This window comes from Cyrtonyx montezumae, unplaced genomic scaffold (assembly GCF_038088225.1).
Source record: "Cyrtonyx montezumae isolate F1298 unplaced genomic scaffold, pur_monq_1.0 scaffold_10, whole genome shotgun sequence".
NCBI lineage: Eukaryota > Metazoa > Chordata > Aves > Galliformes > Odontophoridae > Cyrtonyx > Cyrtonyx montezumae.
In genome coordinates this window covers 54,145,467-54,164,642 of record NW_027071826.1, presented here as the reverse complement: position 1 = coordinate 54,164,642, position 19,176 = coordinate 54,145,467, and the positions used below count along the sequence as shown (strand labels likewise).

General features: G+C 36.9%; 2 protein-coding genes across 4 annotated transcripts in view; both read right to left on the bottom strand.

Moving 5' to 3' along the window:
* Window positions 1-19,176, bottom strand: part of ANO5 (anoctamin 5) — a 704,596-nt gene that overhangs the window by 140,038 nt on the left and 545,382 nt on the right. The gene's annotated exons all lie outside the window — the stretch shown is intronic.
* The window catches only part of SLC17A6 (solute carrier family 17 member 6), a 32,730-nt gene continuing 25,698 nt past the window's right edge, over window positions 12,145-19,176 (bottom strand). Inside the window, exons 9-12 of the mRNA XM_065755411.1 lie at window positions 16,517-16,649; window positions 15,884-15,994; window positions 14,626-14,753; window positions 12,145-14,272 (exon numbers count right to left, since the gene is read on the bottom strand). Coding sequence (XP_065611483.1) covers window positions 13,940-14,272; window positions 14,626-14,753; window positions 15,884-15,994; window positions 16,517-16,649 — 705 coding nt within the window. The 3' untranslated portion in view covers window positions 12,145-13,939. The remainder of the gene's footprint in view (window positions 14,273-14,625; window positions 14,754-15,883; window positions 15,995-16,516; window positions 16,650-19,176) is intronic.

Sequence of the window (19,176 nt, the reverse complement as noted above, 5' to 3'; positions counted from 1 at the left end):
GCTTACTCTAAAAATACCTATAGTTACAATTATCAGCAGTCCTGTGAAGCCTTCTTCACTGAAAGCAGGGTGAACAACATAATCACAGAAGTTTCCCATAGACATCTTGGCAACTTGGGTTGCTCAGCTGAAGCAGTTCATGTCCGCTTTGAACTGTTTGTCACTTGGCCTAGGAGCATCATGGCCTCCTATCAACATCTAATACTTTTCCATGAGTATATAGTCTGTGCTGCAGTGCAAACTGTGCTCGTACATATCACCGTGACTTCCCTGCTCCTGCAGCCATTTCCCAACAGGTTTTCATTTATATATTTTAAGTGTAGCTAATAGCAAGCTTTTCTCTTTCAAAATAGCAGCTTAGAAAAATGGGTGTTAATAATTGCAACATGGTAAGGCAACTCAGAATTACTGTATAGTGACATAACTCCTGCCTCCAGCCTTCCATTCTTTGTGAAGGACAACATCCTCAAAACATATACATTACCACTAGATTGGCAGCTTTGAGATAGACAAGTGTTTGCATATTACCATGTACTATTTATTTTGCATTCATTATTTATATCATTATTTGGGTGCCAAAATGTTCTTTGTCAGCTGCACAAATATGTACTACTTTTCCCCCTTGCTGCGAACCACTTATTATTCATTGTCTGGATTTGACTAACTGTATTTCTTATGAATTTAAAAATAAGTGAAATTTCTTATACTCTAGTGGCTCCTTGTGGAGTTGCCTTTTTCAGACTGAACTCCTGCACAAGATTCACTCATTGCTGGAGGTTTTCATTCCACATTAGCTTTAATCTGCATATATATTTTGATTCTCAAGTAAAGTAGCTATGAAAAACAGCTGAGACATTTGAGGACAGAATTCCTTTGTAAAAGAGCTTACTGGTTTACTTATATTCATTTGCAATTTCAAGATGATTTGTATCTTGGAGTTTTGCCTGGATTCTCTTCAGTCTGTGTTGACTAGTAGAAAATGCACACACTGAAGTCCTCCAAAATTTCAACGGTAGACTGCCATTCTTACTCGTGTCAACCTGGACTGAGTCATCTGAAGACAGGAGAGCTGCACTAAAAGAGATAAATGCCTCTCCTTGAAAGGCTTCTGCTCTGTTACTGTCAACAGGCATCCCATTTTGGTCCATTTCTGCAACCTACATGAAAAAAAGTGGAAATTCTATTTCACACAGCAAGAAGAAAATCTTTTGGAAGTTGAAAATTACTTGTAAAACTGAAGTAATATAGAATAGTTGAATCCACTTAATCTTTGAAATAACAGCAAACACAGCTTTCAACTCCAAGGTGGCACTTAAATTTGTCATACTTGTCCACTGAAACTTAGTAAAAAATGTGCCACATCATTGCCTTGAAATGCACAGCTATTTATCTGCATGCACTGAGGCAGAGTCTCTGTGCTAGCGGAGAATCCCTGTGAAAAAAGATTCCATAAGTGATGTAGGCTCTTATGGCTGCTGCTCTCACAGCCCCATGACAGGTTTGAATATGGATTGAGCTTTGTGCTACTTCAGTGAAGCTGCCTTTGCTCCCATCTCACTAAGCTATCTTAAATACAGAGATGCAGCAATTATCTGGATAGCAAAATGCTGAATCCTGGGAATACTTCAGAAGGAGAGATCTGTCTTTCTTTTCTTTTTTGGCCTTTAATTTACCACTTAGTATGGGAGAACTAACCGAGAAAAAGGAAGCAGAGACAACAGCAAAATGTCATGGATTTAAATTACTTGTCTCTGAGTTTGTAGACTCCTCCATTTAGGTTACACTTTTTCTTTTCCTATCAACTGGTAACAAGATTTGTTCCTGTGCTAAATTCCATTTCAATATTATGAGGGGCATTTGGAATTAATAACTAATACCTGGTACAGAACCAGATCTCCTTTTTCCTTTGATTTCCTCATCAGGAACCCTGGGCATGTATTAGGAAATGAGGCCAAGTGGATGTTGGAGCTAGGGGATGTCTGGAGGCTGAGCTGGGGAAGGACAAGACTAGAGGAGGACAGGTCTGCTCCTGGAGAGGGGACAAGGGATTGAGTATAATGACTGGGGCTGGTAATTGCAGCCTGCAGGTTTGAACTGACAGAGAATGAGGCAAGAAACAGAGATTTGGGGATTGGGCACTACTGTTCTCATAATGTCAACTAATTCACTGCATAGTAAATAGTTTCTATGGATACATAAAAGCAAGTTGCCTTTGGTTTAGTTGAAAGAAGTATGGTGACTGAGTCAGAGGACTGCTAATGAAAGAGAGTGATGTTCTATTCAGGTCTGTTGAATGCCATCCCAATAAACTGATTTCCTTTTTTTTTTTTTTATTCCAAAACATCTAAATCATTGCTGAAGAGTTTATTCAACAAAACAAGGAAGACTTCACCTAGATATTCAAAAATCCTTGGTTTTAGGAGGATGCTATGAGCTGATATGGTCTGAGCTGATGTCATTAGAGCATTTCTAAGTGCAGTGGACATAGGAGACTGTATTGTTAACCTAAGTAGTTTTTTTTATTGCCAATTGTTCTGAAAAGTCAGAATGAAACTGCTTCAAATCGGTATCCTAAATTGGTTATCATCTCCACTTCTTTTTTACTTAGTTCTCTACCTACGTATGCAATCAATGCCCTCTTCTTAACATAGGTGCTGAGGAAATGGGGATCAATATCTGAAGCATTAGAACACTGTAGTGATGAGTGTTATTGAAAAGTAGATAAGGAAATTAATCATTCTGACTCCAAATCAGGATTTAAATGGGATGATAGTGTTGAACAAGGAAGATAAAACAACGTATCTGCTAGCTGCTAATTGCATATGTTATTCATGGACTGAGTGACACAGAGGTCTTGTAGAAGAATGCATCAATGCATTGTTTCAGAGTATCCCTGGAAAAGGAGATGACTTGTGTTGTGATTAGGCAGTTTAATTCTGATGTCTTCTAACTGTGAATAGAGTCTGAAGATGAAGAACTGAGATGCATGGCTGCAGCAGCACTGAGCACACAGCTGGCCTAACCCAGGCATAAGGAGAGCTGCCAGCAGAGATGCAGCAGCACATGGCACATCACAGGCTCAGCAAGGGGAGGAGGAGAAAGCAGGAGGCAGAAATTGTCAGCATATAGCTGTGTCATCAAGGGCAGCTATATAAAATGCCAGCCATTTCATTTTTGCTGTATTTGCTTTGTGAAGAACTTTATCTGCTGCAAATCAAATATGAGCATGTAGCTAAATTTGCCACAAGTGTCAGCCTCCCCTCAGCACTGTTACTGATTATTCTGTTGTTTCTCCGTGTGTATGGGAGAACAGTGTCTGCAAACTGAAGCGTTCATTTGCAGATGGCCTATTAGGAATATAGTGCTGATTTGTTTTCATACATACAATTAATCACGAGAACAACAGAGGACAAATTACATTTGTTTTTATTCTTATTGCATACAAGATAAAGAGTGCGTTAGAGATGAACTGTAAACTTGTTCTAATTAGTGCCCAAAAGCAGATCAATAATTCATCTGCATGTATCGTCCTGAACTTTGCTAGTAATCACAAATCAAATTAATGGCCACACACACCAAATGAAAAGACTGAGTCCAGCATTTTTGCCTGGGAGATAGGCACTATTTCACTGGAGATGAAACAGAGTCTCAATGGAGCCTACGCTGATGTTCAGGCAACAGAAGCAAAATCACACACACTGGGATGTCAGATTTCCATGCTACTCCATAAACAGTTTTTTGTCCATGTGAGCTCTAACATGCCCCCATCCAAATAAAATAAAATAAAATAAAATAAAATAAAATAAAATAAAATAAAATAATAAAATAAAATAAAATAAAATAAAATAAAATAAAATAAAATAAAATAAAATAAAATAAAATAAAATAAAATAAAATAAAGTAAAATAAAAATAAAATAAAGACAATTGCCTCCTAATATAAATACCCAGATTTCTTATTTTGGAAGTGATGGAGGATTCCCAAAAGTCTTTGAATACGTAACATCACTGTACCCTGTTGTTGATAGAGTCAACTTCCAATTATCAGCAATACTGCTTTTTTTTTTTAATAGATTTCATTGTCTTTTATGCCATTTAGTTGCAGTGCATCTTATTGGTGATCTTTAATTCCCTTACATTCATCTGGAAGACTCTAGTCTGTCTCGTTGCTTCTCACACTTTCCTTTTCCTGTATGCCTTTTTGATTATTCTATGTGGTTCTTCTAGGAGGAATCACATAAATTTGTGATTTTGTTGCAGAAAAAGAAAGTCAATGTTTCTTGAATGAAAAGGTACAAGAAATGAAATAGCGATCCCACAGAGAATGATCAAGTCATACTGCCAAGATGTTGCTGTTAATCAACTTACAGATGATTCACTACTTCATTTTTGGAACATAATTGAAGTGATAGATTCACAAGATTAGAAGAATCAATACGAAAAAGAAAATAAGTATTTCCAAGCAGTACCTCCAGGTTCACCTTATGATCTGAAGTTTTTTTCTGATGACATAATGCCTCTAAGTTGCGTGCCATCTCTTATTATATGGAATTGTATTTCTTGTGTGGACTGCTTCTGCAGGTGGTAAAAATGCAGGTGTGTGTTAAGGTGTACTGCTTAACTGATACTACCCCCAGGGCACATGGAGAATGCGATGTATGCCTGCACGTAGCATGATCCATGCCCTCCCCTTTCATAGTTCTCCTTGCTGTAAGAATGTAACTTCTCCTTGCTTCATGTACTCTGTACTTCATGCCAATTAATCAGGAGGTTGTGTAAAGTTCAGCAATTGAAGGGTCTGAACCTGCCTAGGATACAAGAGGCTTGTGTCTGGGCAGCTGTATCAGCAGCCATCATCAGGAGCTGCTCTGGAGCTGATCTGCTTTTCCTATGAAATCCTGAGAAGATAAAGTGATTTATCTTCCTTGTGTCAAAGTCGATGTCTTCAAATCACATTGCCTCCCTAAGGAGCAGAACTGGTTATTTTGATAGACAAGAGGTCTCAGTTCCCTGAAGTTTTACATTCTGTGCATCAAAGCATCAGTTAGGGAATAGATCTTAAATAAGCACCAGTTGCTAAATGTTAAAGGGATTTGATGAATATCAATGGTATTCCAAGTTCACAGCAATTATTTCAGCTTGTATGTTTTGTGCTGAGCATTTTTTGCGTCCTCTTACATCAAATGAATGTGCAAGGACAAATAAACCACTCATGGCCCAGAGGATTTTATTCAAAACAGAATGTCAAGTAATTATATCTAGCAATATAAACAGTAAATGACAGTTGCAATAAAGCTGTCACTGTATGAACAAGTTTCTAGGCTAATAAAAATATTCAAAGACAAGGAAATAAATGAATTAGAAAATGTCTTTTAAGCACATTCCCTTTGTTTTTATTCATATGTAGCACAGAAAAAATATTCTCCTGTGAAATAACAGGCCTAAAGTGATAATTCTGCTTTTCTACATCTTCATTTCTGTCTCTGCTGTACGTGTTCAGTATATGAAAATGACTGTTCTATCAGACAAGAAAGGTGTATTGATTTAGGAAAAAGTCAAATTTTGAGCTTCTCAGCATGACCCAGACCATAACTGAAAAAGAAAAAAGAGATCAGGCTTTAATTGGCTACGTATGATTGAGACATAAGACTAGGAACAAAAATCACCAAAATTATATCTTCAGGTACATAACTTTTGTTTAAAATATTTAATACATTTAACTTTTAGTGCATTTAATTTTCAGATTGCTTAAAATAAACTGAAATGTTTCTGGAGGACATGTATAGGCAAAGCATATGAATTAGCTCTGATTTGATACCTCAGAGTGAAGTAATTGTTTATATTTTTATTACTGAGTGGATTATGACAACAGTAATTGGGATTTGCATGTTCATTTAGTGTAGAGCACAGTTGGTGTGTTAATGTCTAACGCAGTCCAGAAATAGCATTTAATTTGTTGCTTTATCTATTCAGATTAAACTGCTTTATTGATCCCGTAGACAGACATAATGACATGGAAAAACACAGCAGAGAAAAAAAGTTGATGTTTGTTTGACTTTGTCAGTATTTGATTAAATTTCAAGTGCACAAAGCATCTACAAATAAGAAAATAATTCTGTGAATTTCCAGATTAAAGCTGCAGGCAGTTTTGTTGCTTGTTCTACTGCTTACCTTGAAGAAAATTATCACAGCCTCTTCAGAAATTTATTTAATTCATGGCCATCTATGGCAATTATACTGTGTTGATCATACAAGACCAACTCTAATTAAATGGCAGTCTTCCAACTTTAACAATGCTATCCTTTATTTTTGGAATCCGTTCCTTTCCTCCTTCCAGTCATGATTTTGCTTTTCTTGACATCACATTTTGGTATTAAAGTGGCCTTTGATTCGCTGAACCTCCCAGGTGCTACTGCAGTGCGGAGAGAAATAAATAACAAGGGGCATGCATCAGGATTCTTCTAGAAGTGGCTCGTAGCACTCAAAAATATTTTTGAAAATATTTGGATTTTTTGCCTCTCTCTTGATCCTTGCATATCCAGCCATTCACTTTCATTTTCTGAACATCAATTTAAACCAGACACTGTTTGTGAGGACCCTAACACATTTTTACAGTGCATGTGATATTCATCTGCAAAGCATAGAAAAGTTAAGCACTAAAACTGGCTACCAAGTGAAGTGGCTGATGTACCATGCCTGTCAGTGACCAAGGGGCATTTGGATAATACCATCAGTAACATGCTGTAACTTCTGGTTAGCTCTGAAATAGTAAGGAAGTTGGACTAGAAGATCCTTGTGGTGTGCCTTTTGTCCAAACTTTTCTATTCTACTCTGCTCTGCTCTGCTCTATCCTGTTCAGCATTTCCTGATAAGTATCATTTCTACAGTGTAAAAGAGGTAAAGCTAAACACAGGAAGCTGAAAACTCTCACAGTAAGACTGCAACTGTTTGAATGACTGAAAGAAGTTCCATTCTTCAGGGAAAACTCTTCTTCATGTTTCTTTTTCATTAGAGAATAATTACAGATGCTCTGAAGGAGAACATTCTGAATTCAAGGACAACCCTGAAATTGAGGAATGCTTTTAGGCCACTCATGCCTCTAGAAATGTCATGAACCTTAATTATATCAGCTTAAGAATGTACTCAAAGACCAGGTTCCTGCACTGAGATAAAAAAATAACTGATTTGTTTTCATTTGTGACTTGGAAAATGTAGCAGTGGTACAACACAAAGAGATTCCTGCTAATATCCCCAGTAATGTATTTTCAGGTCAGTTTTACAGCCCTGAAAAAGTTAGATTGTTGCTCTGAAGTTCCTATGAGCTCTCAGACTTCAAGATCTTCTGAAAGAGAATAAGATCAACTAATACTCTTATGTAAGGATATTTTTTGCTCCTTTGTGCTTACATCCTTGTGTATTGTAGATTATAGAGGTTTTGAGAAGAGACTTAGTGCTTTTTTAATTTTCTGAGGATATATTAGGAATTTGATCAAGCCAGAAGAAAGGTAAAATGGTTTTATGTGTAAAGATTTCTCTCATTATTATTCCACATCTCTATATATTATATACATGCATGCATATTATATGAATATGTACGTGCATATAAACCTAAGATGAATCACATTCAATTTCAAGTGAAGTTTTACAATTACATTCATATTACAACCATCTTTTTGAGTATTGTTGCTATTTTACTGATATAAAAGATTTAATATTTGAAGTAAATTTCTTCCTGTTGCTGACTTGCTTAGCCAGTTCGTTTTGTTATGTTGTTATGTTGCTAGTGTAACACATAATCTCTGTGTCTTCTGAAGGAAAACTGGTACAGCAAACAAATTTACACATACGTCAATTTTATATTGAAAGCTCATAGTGTCACACTCAGAGCAGATGTAAAAGAATTTGCACTACTTACCATGAAGTGGGATCTTGCTAAACCAAATTCAGCTGTACTGTTTGCCCATGTCAAACGCTCATCTCATTCGCTATTCTCTGTGCACAGAACTTGCCATTTGATCTTGAGGGAACAGGCAGCACCTCGTCATCAATTCCTTGTCAGTAATACAAGGTAGTGTTACTTTTTACAATGCCTTGATCGCCAGTTTTGCAAAAACTCATTGCTTTAAGCTGCTGACCCCTGATAGCACAAAGAGCAAGAGCATCATTTGCTTGCATACATTTGTGAGCAGACCCCATGCCCTTGTGCAATGATTCCCAGATGGAAGCAGTGTAAAGATATGCCAGTACTGAAAAGCTACTTACACTACAAATAAAGCTGATAATCTCTAACAGGAGATCTAGGGACAGTAACAGCAGCTTCCTGAATGCAGCTAAGAAAGCCTGCAGTAGGTTCAAGGATGAAAACTTGATTCTGTCCCATAAACACACAGTGGCAGACAAACATAGCTCTTCCTTGATAAGGGAAATCTCTCCAGAACATCTCTCAGATGTTGAAGTAGAGGTAGAACTGGAGCAGAGAACACAGATGCTACTGAGGAGACAAACTAGAGAGAGGGAAGCCCAGGCTTGAGCAGCAAAGCTGCCGGGTTATGGATGGAGATGATAACCAGGATCTCAGAGAAGACTGCTCAGTGTTCTTAAGGCCTGCAAGTGCTCTCAAGGTCTTCATGTGTGTTCAAAACAATATTAGGACAGCATGGGGTGTAGCCAGAAGATGGTAATAAGCCTAGCCAACTTTTGATCATACCTTAGACACACAATAGCATGAACTTATCCAGATAGGTAGGGCTATAGCCAGGGAGGGTATCAATGGGATGGGGCCAGTCTGTTTTCTCTGGTGCCTGGCAACAGGACAAGAGGCAACAGCGCTCAAACTGAAACACAGGGAGTTCTGTCTGCACATGAGAAATAACTTCTTCATTATGAGAGTGACAGAGCACTGGAACAAGCTGCCCAGAGAGGCTGTGGATTCTCCTTCTCTGGAGGTGTTCAAAACCTGCCTGGATGTGACCCTGGGAATGTGCTCTATGTGATCCTGCTTGTAGCCAGCAGGTTGGACTAAGATGATTTCCAGAGGTCCTTTCTAACCTCAGCCACTCGGTGACTCTGTGATTTCATCTTCTGCTTTTTCTGTTAATGACTGTCATGAGCAAAAGCTAGGACATTTGGCAGCTCTTCTATAAGTTTACCCTGAAGTTTATTTGCTGTAATTCCAACTTATGTTTCATGTTCAATACCAAATCTGCCCTTCTCATTGGTTCTCTTTGGAGAAATAAAAGCATACTCCTGTGTTCTTACTTACAGGAGCCTGCCAGAGATTAGAGTGTTGCTCAAAAGCTTATTTTGTATTGTTCTCTTATTCCTTACCCACAGCATTTGAGAAGATGAGAGAATGCAACTTCATCTAAAGCAAAAATTGTGAGGATAATATGCTTCCAGTGTTAAAATCCTTACCAAAGATGCATTTCTCAACAATCACTTTGTAACATCAAACAGTTATCAAAAGCTGAAGATCCTGTCAAAGTATTTGACCTTCGTAAACTCCTTATGTAGGCTTCAGTAGTTGTAACATATGTAACACATGTAACACATTCCATTCTTTGCCATGCTTTGTGCAACAGCAGGGTGAAAGAGTGCTAAGCAAATCTAGAATAACAAAATCCAACACATTTATTGGATCAGATTGGATGTACACTGATAGACAGTTAATCTATATTTGGTTCTAGGATCTTTGATTCTAGAACTCTCTAAAACTTCCAGTGCAACAAAAATTATTCAAGCAAATAAACACAGACAAACTCATAAAATGGGCAGAAGCAGTTGCTGTTAAATAGTTAATCTAGACCAGCCTTCACACTGCTTCACAGCTTATCCTAAAAGGAAGAGTATTTTATCTTTCAGAGGCAGCATCAAAGACTGTGATGCTATCTTTCTAACAGTCCAGCTCTGAACTGTGACATTTATTCTGACTTCCACATTCATTCTTATGCTTTGCTTCATGCTGAAAGAGGTCTTCATTCAAATTCGCAGATATTCTTTTGTCACTGCAATTCAACCTTTACCTTTTTCCCCACAGGAAAGTGTTTTTATGAAATTGGGTCCATTGAATTTCATGATCACTTCTGAAAGCAAAGAGCAAATAGCTTAATCTCTGCAAGAAAGAATATACGTTACCAGAAGGGATATTACTGATGCGGATACAAATGTTTTAAAATTGAGTAATAATACTATATGAAAATATTTGTGGACATGAAGGTGAACATTATTCTAACCTCATATAAACTCAGATTTTCTAATGATTTTAATGGGACCTGGATTCTGCCCTCCTCTTCAGTTAGAAAATTACTGATTGATAAACAAAAAGGTGAGTAAAAATGCTTTGCTTTTATTCAGCATAGCGAGTGAGCACAAGTGCGGGGTATTGGACTGGGGAGCAGAACAAAAAGAGTTGGCAGAACAAGGCAATCAAATGACTATGACTGAGAGTTCCAAAAGAGGAACACTACTTCACACCACTGCAGTGCACCTTCAGAGCTAGAACCTGAGTGCAGAAGCCTCTGAGCAGCAAGAGCACACTTCAGAAGAGGCTTCCGAGGTATAGTTTAGCCATGCTATCTATAATAAGGAAGGAGGAAGGGAGAAGCATGAGCATATTCATTGAGAAGAAATATAGGCATCGAGATGAGGGGTCATGTCTCCTCATTTCTCCTTTTCCCTAAAACAGATCCAGCTGTTGCTACTTGTCTTCATTTAATCAACCTTTGTAAGGAACAGATTATTTTCTCCATTTCCCTTCTTTCTCAGTCATGTTTCTGATGGCTGCTTCCTTATTTTTTCCATGTGTAGGAGTCTGTGAAGAAAAAATGTTAAAATCTGGCATGCGTCTCTTCCTTCCTTGTTCCATTTCAAAGAGGAAGTAAAAGAGTCAAAGCAGAAGCAGACAGCTAGAAAGAGAATGTGGAGAATCTTACGAGTGGTTTAGCATTTGAAGTGAAGGGAAAAAGAAGTAATGTGTTTTCAGAGGACAGAAGAGGCAGGAAGCTGCCCAGCTACAACACGAATATTTTTCATGAAAGCATTCTAAAAGAAAACATTGTAAAACACCTAGAAACAATTTTCTGAGCAATCCAATTAATGTTTTTCCTCAGCTTTTCCATTCTATCAAGTAAAGCAGTTGTTGATTTACCGCTGAACAGTGCAGTGTATAATGCCTGGATTAAAGTCTTTCCTTTGTTCTAAGTAATTATTAGGTGTCAAGCTAATGAGGAAAAAAGATAACCTGTGCTTAATGAAAGGAAACTGTTGAAACAATTCCATAAGACAGATAACCTGTAAGATGAGTCGGAAAATTAAGATTAATAGTTTTAATTTTCTTAATTAGTTTTCATTTTCCGAGCTGTCCTCCTGGTGTAATAAACACAGCAGTACTTTTAAAGCCCCTATTTATCCCACTAGTGGATCTTCCAGGATGTTTCCATGACAACATCACTCTAGTCCATCAAAACAGTGAGCAGGAACCTGGTGAGTCCTGGACTCAGCATCTGATGGCTAGTTTCCTACTGATGAGAAGCACGGGACCTGTTGCTGTTCTAGCTGCTCTTTGTGACCTTTTGTTCACATTGATGCTTCTACCTTCTTCTTCTGGATTCAGAAGAATTACTGAACAGGGACAATTGTTAGAAGATTATGTTTTTAATGTAGGATTTTTTGAATTTCACTGATTCCTGTAAGACAGACAAAGTATTAAGTTACAGGCAATGAGTTTTGCTCGGGGAGCAAGAAAAGAAACAATGTCTGAGGACAGCAGTCTGTGACAGCTGTATAGAGTGCTAATCCACATCAGCCCTTAAGCTCATAAATTATTACCAGTTTGTGTCATTGTCTGGCAAACTGATGCTCCTGCTCTTTCCTATCTCACACGTGCACCAGGAATCCTTATGGGAGGAAGAACAAGACCTAGTGGCAGGGGCCTGTTTCCCTCTGCTTCTGTGCTAGGGCACAGGAGAGAGGAGGCAATGCAGGACACTGGGTATCCAGCACAGCTCCTAACTGAGATGTCAGACATCATCTCTGTGTCGATAACAGGGTTTGATTTGAAGCGTGTAGAACTTGAGTTATCTATATTAAAGAGCATCTAAAAACAATCACAAGAAAGTACTACAGTCCTTTTTATATAAAAGGATAAATAGAGCATTTTATTAACACTTTTTGCAGCAACAGAAGTGACAAAGTCCACATCTTCTTCATTAAACACAGCAAAAGCTATGGTCACATTTTACATCACTTTGAGGCACAAAGCAAAATATTTCTTTTTCTTAAGGTTAAGGTATGATTTGGATTAAAAAATAAACAAAATGAAAGAAAGGAAGAAAGAAAAGGAGAAGAAACAATCCTCAAGTTGTATATTGCGGTAGCAGGGTTTCCAATCACTAGCACAATACAATGAACAGACCAAGTATCCAGAATGGATTATTACATACAATAATAATCATTGGATTGAATTAGGAAATGGATCATTGTTGTCGTTTTAGAGTATTACGAAGTGGTCTGGTGTTGCTAACTTCAGTTTGGTTCAGTTTGGTTTAATCCCAACAACCTCAAATATATACAACAAGCTGAATGAAGGATAATATATAGACTAAGATTATGCACTTTGTAATGCATTGCACTTATTGCTTGGTACACTAATGTTGCAGTCACTGTTGAGTTATGCTGAAAAGACAAGCATGTTGCTTGTTGGCTTCTTTCAACTCAACACTAGTTATTTGCCACTTTGGTTTATTGTGAGTTTATATTCAGTGTCCATTATTAATAGGTTTAATTGAAAGACAAATACATATTTTTTATTTTATTTCAGGGATTTCTAAAATAGGAAAAATTTCTATAATTACAATATTTTCAATAAACTTATATCTATGTATATAACTGTGGCACAACGTGTAAAAATATGAACACTATTGGGGAAGCATAAGGGTTAAATCATTCTCTGTTACTTCTATTGGTTTCAAAATATTCTGAAAAACAAATACATCCTTTTTTATAGGGCTACTTGTTCATAGTAAATTTCTCTTTGGAATTTTTTTATAAGACTATATTTTACTAGTTTATATTGTGTTATTTTTTTCTCTTTAAAGACATGGGTACAAAGTTGGAATATACTGCAAAGAAAAGAGTTATAAAGCTTATTTTCTGGTAAAGAGCTTTGGCAGTCTGAATGAATAATCAGATTTAACATTGCATTTTTTTCTGTTAGTTGACAAATGCAGGGAAGAACACGACAAGGCTTATAATTTCATAAGAATCTGTGCAGAATAGAAATAAGAATTTGTGCCCAAACATTCAGTATAAAACTCCTAAATAATTCCATTATTCATCACAGAGTAGCCTGCAGCATGTAATCACAACAAACATACAATATGCCCTATATGTTCTTTTAGGCTTGATACAATTACCATTAAAGGAACTGGATCAATCCCCTGAAAATGCCTAGGACTCAACCTTTCTCCTTCAAGAAAGTTCATGTCTTAGATAAAAGCATACAATTCCTACATTGCACTGAGTAAACGCGTATTTAACACAATCTCTTTCAATACAGTGTAACAAATATATAAGTGCATTTTTAATGATCAAGTCATTTTGGCTTTCTAAAAAGAGCATTAGATGTGCCAACTCGGTTGCTTAATTGTGCTTTACTCTGTACTTACGAGTTTTAGCTCTTGTATACTGTAAGTATCTAATCGCCCCTATAGTTTTGACCAGTAAACCCTTAAAACTCTAATGTTTATTGAACAAATATAACCTAATGAAAGTGATGACATGTCACAACTCATACAGATTGCACTTTAATGGATTTTTTTTTTACAGGAAGACCTTCCTGTTTGATATGTGTTTACATTTATACCACATTTTATTTCTGTGTGCAAACAATCACAATGAATTTAATCACAAGCACTACAAAATATACCCAATATTTAGGTTTGTTATGAATAATCTCCTTCCTTGTAGGTGTATGAGTCTTGTACTTCCTGTTGTACAAATTCCTCTTTTTTCTCCCATCCATTAGGCCAGCCACCGTTGACCTGGGTTGTAGCACCATACGACTTGGTGGTACCATAATTTACATAATTCTGAGTAATGTCTCCTGTCTCTTCAGCTAGTTCATCTTCATGAATGAAGCCACATTTCTCTTCACTTGTCTGTTCAGGGTCTGCCCAGGGTTGTTTCTCTCCTGAAGCAAATATGCCATAGAATATAACACCTCCATAATGAACTAAAGCAGCAATGAGGAAGACATACTGCCACTCTTCACGTGTCTGTAAAGAAGAAATTTGCTAAGTCAGATCGCTTATCTAACTCCTCTGAGCTTAAAGATTTAAATTAGCAGTTGAGGTGATGATGGCAAAACTAAAATATTTACGTATCCAATTTCCAATTATTTACATGCATCTTCCTCTGAAAATTACTATTCATTGGCTTACAAAAGCACTGACATCATGAGCATATAGTGAGTGCATTGTGCTTCAGATTTGCCTGCTCCTGGATGCTCTTTCCTAGAGCTCTCAGTCAGTAGCACAGCTATTCTGCATAAGTTGTGTAACAAAAAGATCTTTTTTCTTGAAATGAATTGTGTTAAACTGGAAGACCTGAAAACTGCATTGCCACTTACCTTGTTCTTTGTCATTGCTCCAACAATTATAGGGCATACCATTCCAGACAAGGTCCCGACTCCATTAGAAATCCCCATTAATATGCTGGCATACCTTGGGGCAATATCTAAATGGTTGACATTGAATCCTGCAATGAAAACATCAGCAAACATTCGTACCATAGCCAGAGCAATACTACAGTTCTTCAAAGCAGTATAAAGTAATTCACTTGATAGGTCTACTTAGATGTATTTCAGCTATTTATTTGCATTTATTTTTCTCTAAAAGGCTTACAATATTTAAACATTCTTATGGATTCTCATTTTCTTTTTAAAAAAATTATAAAAAAATATTATCAAATACTATAGAAGGATACCAAATATATTTTTCTTCCCCAATAAAAATAATTGAATAGTAATTGTTTAGATAAACCAGAAGACATTTAGATAGGGATAAAGGCTGTGTTTTCAGACTGTCATTTGTGAGCTTTTCACATTCTCAGTAACATATTATTTCTTCTTCCAACTCATGCTACTTCCATTTCCTACTGCCCAAATTCTTCCTTCACACTGACTAGCAGAAGGGAGTTTCCTCCTGATTGATTGGTAGAATAAAGGAAGTAAAAAGAGGTTCTCTGTAAATGATTCATAATCATGCTTAAAATCTGTGTTTCCTTACATTAATAATACCTCCGTCTTGTTCAAATGTCTACAGTAGCTATTTAAAATATCTTTATAAACCTCCTGGTTCTACATAAAATGACTGAAGTGGTTGTCCCCAGAATAAATGCTTCAGTAAATGAAAGGAAGCTAGTTCATTGGATATCACAAGATAAAAAAAAGAGAAAAGAGGTGTTAGCACATGTGTAGCTGTTAGAAAATAAGAGACTCTTTGTTTTTTATGAGAAAGCATTGAATAATACACAGAGGAAAAAGTAGCAAAAGCTCAATGTCTAAACAGAAGCATATACTTAAGTATTTGTCAATAATATCATTCCATTTGTGCTACATGTTTAACTTTGGGAAAATCTGGTGAACATGGGTACCTCAAGGAAAAAAAAATTTAATTTGCTGCACTGCATATGGAAAAGATTATTTAAACAACAACAACAAAAAAAAAACAATACAAAAGATGATATTGATTGTAGTTCGTAGTGATAGCAAGTAATATTTGGAATTCAAAGATTTGTTTTAAATTATAGTCTGTGAATAAAAAACAAATGAAGTGTTTCATCTCTTGAGATAAAATCATTTATTAAGAACAGCAGTATAATCTTACCAGATATGGCGAATCCACTGAAGCCTACAGCAAGCACTAGGAATGAAATCGCCACACCTTTACTGTGAGAATATCCCACCACAAGAAGAAGAGTTGCTTCCATACCAAAACCTTGGGAAATTGCAAAGAAAACCAGGCATCAGATCTAATACCCTCTCAAGTATCACAGACTTTAGGATGTGGTAATATTTCATAAGAGGCAGATGCAAAATGTTACCCTGGAGTGGAATATAATCAGACATTTCTTTCCTCCCTAAAAAACACATGTTCTTGCTTATTAAATCTGGGCTCTTGTAGTACAGAGGGTGTTCACGTGAATATCTAAGTCTCACTTAGAAGTTAATTGTAAGCAGATTAACCCAAAAGAGCTCACCTGCTTCTGTAATAGTCTCAATGCTTTTAGAAGTATCAAATGTCTTTTGAAACTGGATATGGGAACAAATGTGTTTACTTTAATTTATTAACCACATCTACAACACACACACACAAAAGAAAAAAAACAACAACAACAAAAAAAAACTAAGTATTATGTCCTAAGTGTGTAAAAGCATGCCATCTGTTTAATGCATGCAGCATGATGTGTGGCTATTAAATCTACACAAAAAACTTTTCTAGTAAGGTAGGAAGCCTTACCTCCACAATTCATTATCTTTCTCACAGTGGTGGTGGAAAGAATCTGTTTGCTTCTTAAGAAGTCTGCAATCTGTCCCCCAATAGGAACAATAATTGTCATCACTAAATGTGGCACAGCAGACAGGATACCCACCTAAGAAAAAGATGAGAAATGACAGAGTATAAACAGCAAGAAAACTGTCGTTTTTCATTTTTAGAACCATTCAGATATTATGTAATTGTTTCTCTTCAATTTCAGATGGTTTTGAACTAAGAATTTATTAAACTCGGTTTATTAAATGAGTAAAACTAGCGATCGTAAGTTGTCACTGTGTTTCCCAAAGGGTAGGCAGATTTTAAAGAACATCCAGTGCCTTGATGCATCGCGTTCATAAATTGTTTCCATCTATTTAGATTTAAGCCAGTAGCATTTTTTTTTCTTGAATTTATAACCTTTCATTTTCAGAACATATATAATCAAATTATCTAGCCAAATTGCTGCATTTCTCTTGGTGGTGGCTTTGGCACAGTGTTGCCCAGCAAACCTAACACATCCAGTCGTGTGAGGTCTGCAGAAATTCCCTGTGGATCACCCTCACATGTATAGTGTCCCTTTTCCTTTGATTTCTCAGCATCTTATATACTGCAAGTTCCGTCTGGGGATGAGGCCTGTCTGAGAAAATCTGCTCATAGTGAAAGATAATATACTAAATATCCATTGGCAAAATAAGACGTAGGAATTTTGAGATGACTGTCCCAAACTGTAATATATTTGAAGATCGTTTCTTCAAAGCAGTACTGGCTATCTGTGAGTGTGGCTCCAACTGCCACCTGCTATCTCCTGTCAGCGTAACAGCCTTGCAGATGGCTTCCTCCTGGATGTGTGACATTTTGTTCTGCTGCTGAATTCTCATTATTGTCTGTATCTTAAAGAATATATGAGGCCAAGGCTTTTTCATATTTTCTTTCTAAACAGTGAATCAGCCTGTGCCAATGGCTGACATGAATTACATCAGTGTGCAGAGCAGATATATTCTGTGGGAATGGAAAGAAAGTTTCCCCTACACTTTCACTGAAGTTGTGTTTCATTACAGTGGCAATTAAGTAATGATTGCTAGCTTCATGCTAATAGCTCCCAACAAGGCATCTATTAACTATGAGGTAACCCTGGTGTTGCCTTTACTACTGTGGGATGCTCCTGAGTAAATGATAACTATTCCTTTACGAGCATCTGTCTATCGCAGATGAAGAAAACTACTTATTCTGCCACTGTTTAAAAAGCTCCACGTTTCTTTGAAAACACTCTAAGAGAAATCTTCAAGAACAGAACGACCAGATTAATTCTGTGATGTATTCTTATTGTGTACATGGCAGACAGTGTGTCAATTGTAGCAAAGCTCCTTAAAGTAACTCCAGCTACATTTATAATTTCACTGTATGCAATTCTGAAGAGTCAGTAGGGTGGCCTGAAGACTTAAGTACCTAAACTACAGGATTTTTTGCTATATCAACATGCTCTATTTTTGCTATATTTACATGCTACACAAACACATTTGTAGTTATCTTTAAACTTGAGAACATAATGATTTCGGACTGAAATCCTAAATAATTTGTTTTACATCCTGATGGAATTATCAATAATCATTTGCACTTTTACTTTGATCTTCAGGTGTAGTGCAACATATAGAAAACTATCTTCAAAGTGACAAACCAGTTTTATCCAGTTCCACTTTTAGGACATCAGGATATTATCAATCAGACCCTCTTTTTAAAGGTGGCTTTTTTTGTTATGTTAGAGTGGGCTTACAAGCTTAGCTCAGGGGGCCATATTGTGAGAAATTAATTTTAATTCTAAAGCCCATCTTTAAATGCAAGCTAGCTTTACGTAATTTTGACAATACTTCATATTAATGCAATACTTTGGTAGCTACTTAGAACACAGTAATTACCATGTGTAGCAGAAATGCTTGTGGCTTGAAGCAGTGATTGAGCACCTGATGGGAAGGCAGGTCCAACCCAGGGGAACTCAGGTGCACCTGAGTGCCCAGAAGGGGTGGAACCAGGATACACCCTTTCCCAGACTTCATTTATGGGTTGGCAGTGGAGGTAAGGATGTTCTGTTGGACATCCTTTTCTACCTGGGGCCTTCTGAAGGTAAAAGTCTTCTTTCCTATTTCTGTGCCTATAGTTGCAATTGAGCAAATCCTCACTTGCTGCAGTCTAGGATGTAAATCAAAAGGATGCGAATACCTGAAATGCACAAGTCCTTATTTCTTTCAGAAGAGGGAAATCTATACTACAAAACAGCTTATTATATTCTCATGAGGTTGTGTTTGATTGTGCCCCTTTAAGGGGCTGATTAGAAATTCATATGATTTAAATAGAATATTGGATCATTCCTAGGTCTCAAGTTTTCCTATCAACTATTTCTCTTCCTAAGTAAAAGAAAGGATGCATCTCTCTCCCATTGAAGAGAGGTGTACAAAGGTGACAGGTTGGCAGGGACTTCAAGTCCTAATGCTCTGATAGAGCAGGTTCACTACAGCAGATTGCACAGGTAGATGCCCAGACATGTCTTAAGTATCTCCGTAGAAGATAAAGAAGGCAGAATGTAGACATTCTTGTGCATATTTGTGTGCAACTTCATTTTCTCCAGTGTTTGACCATTGCTCCTTTTCCTA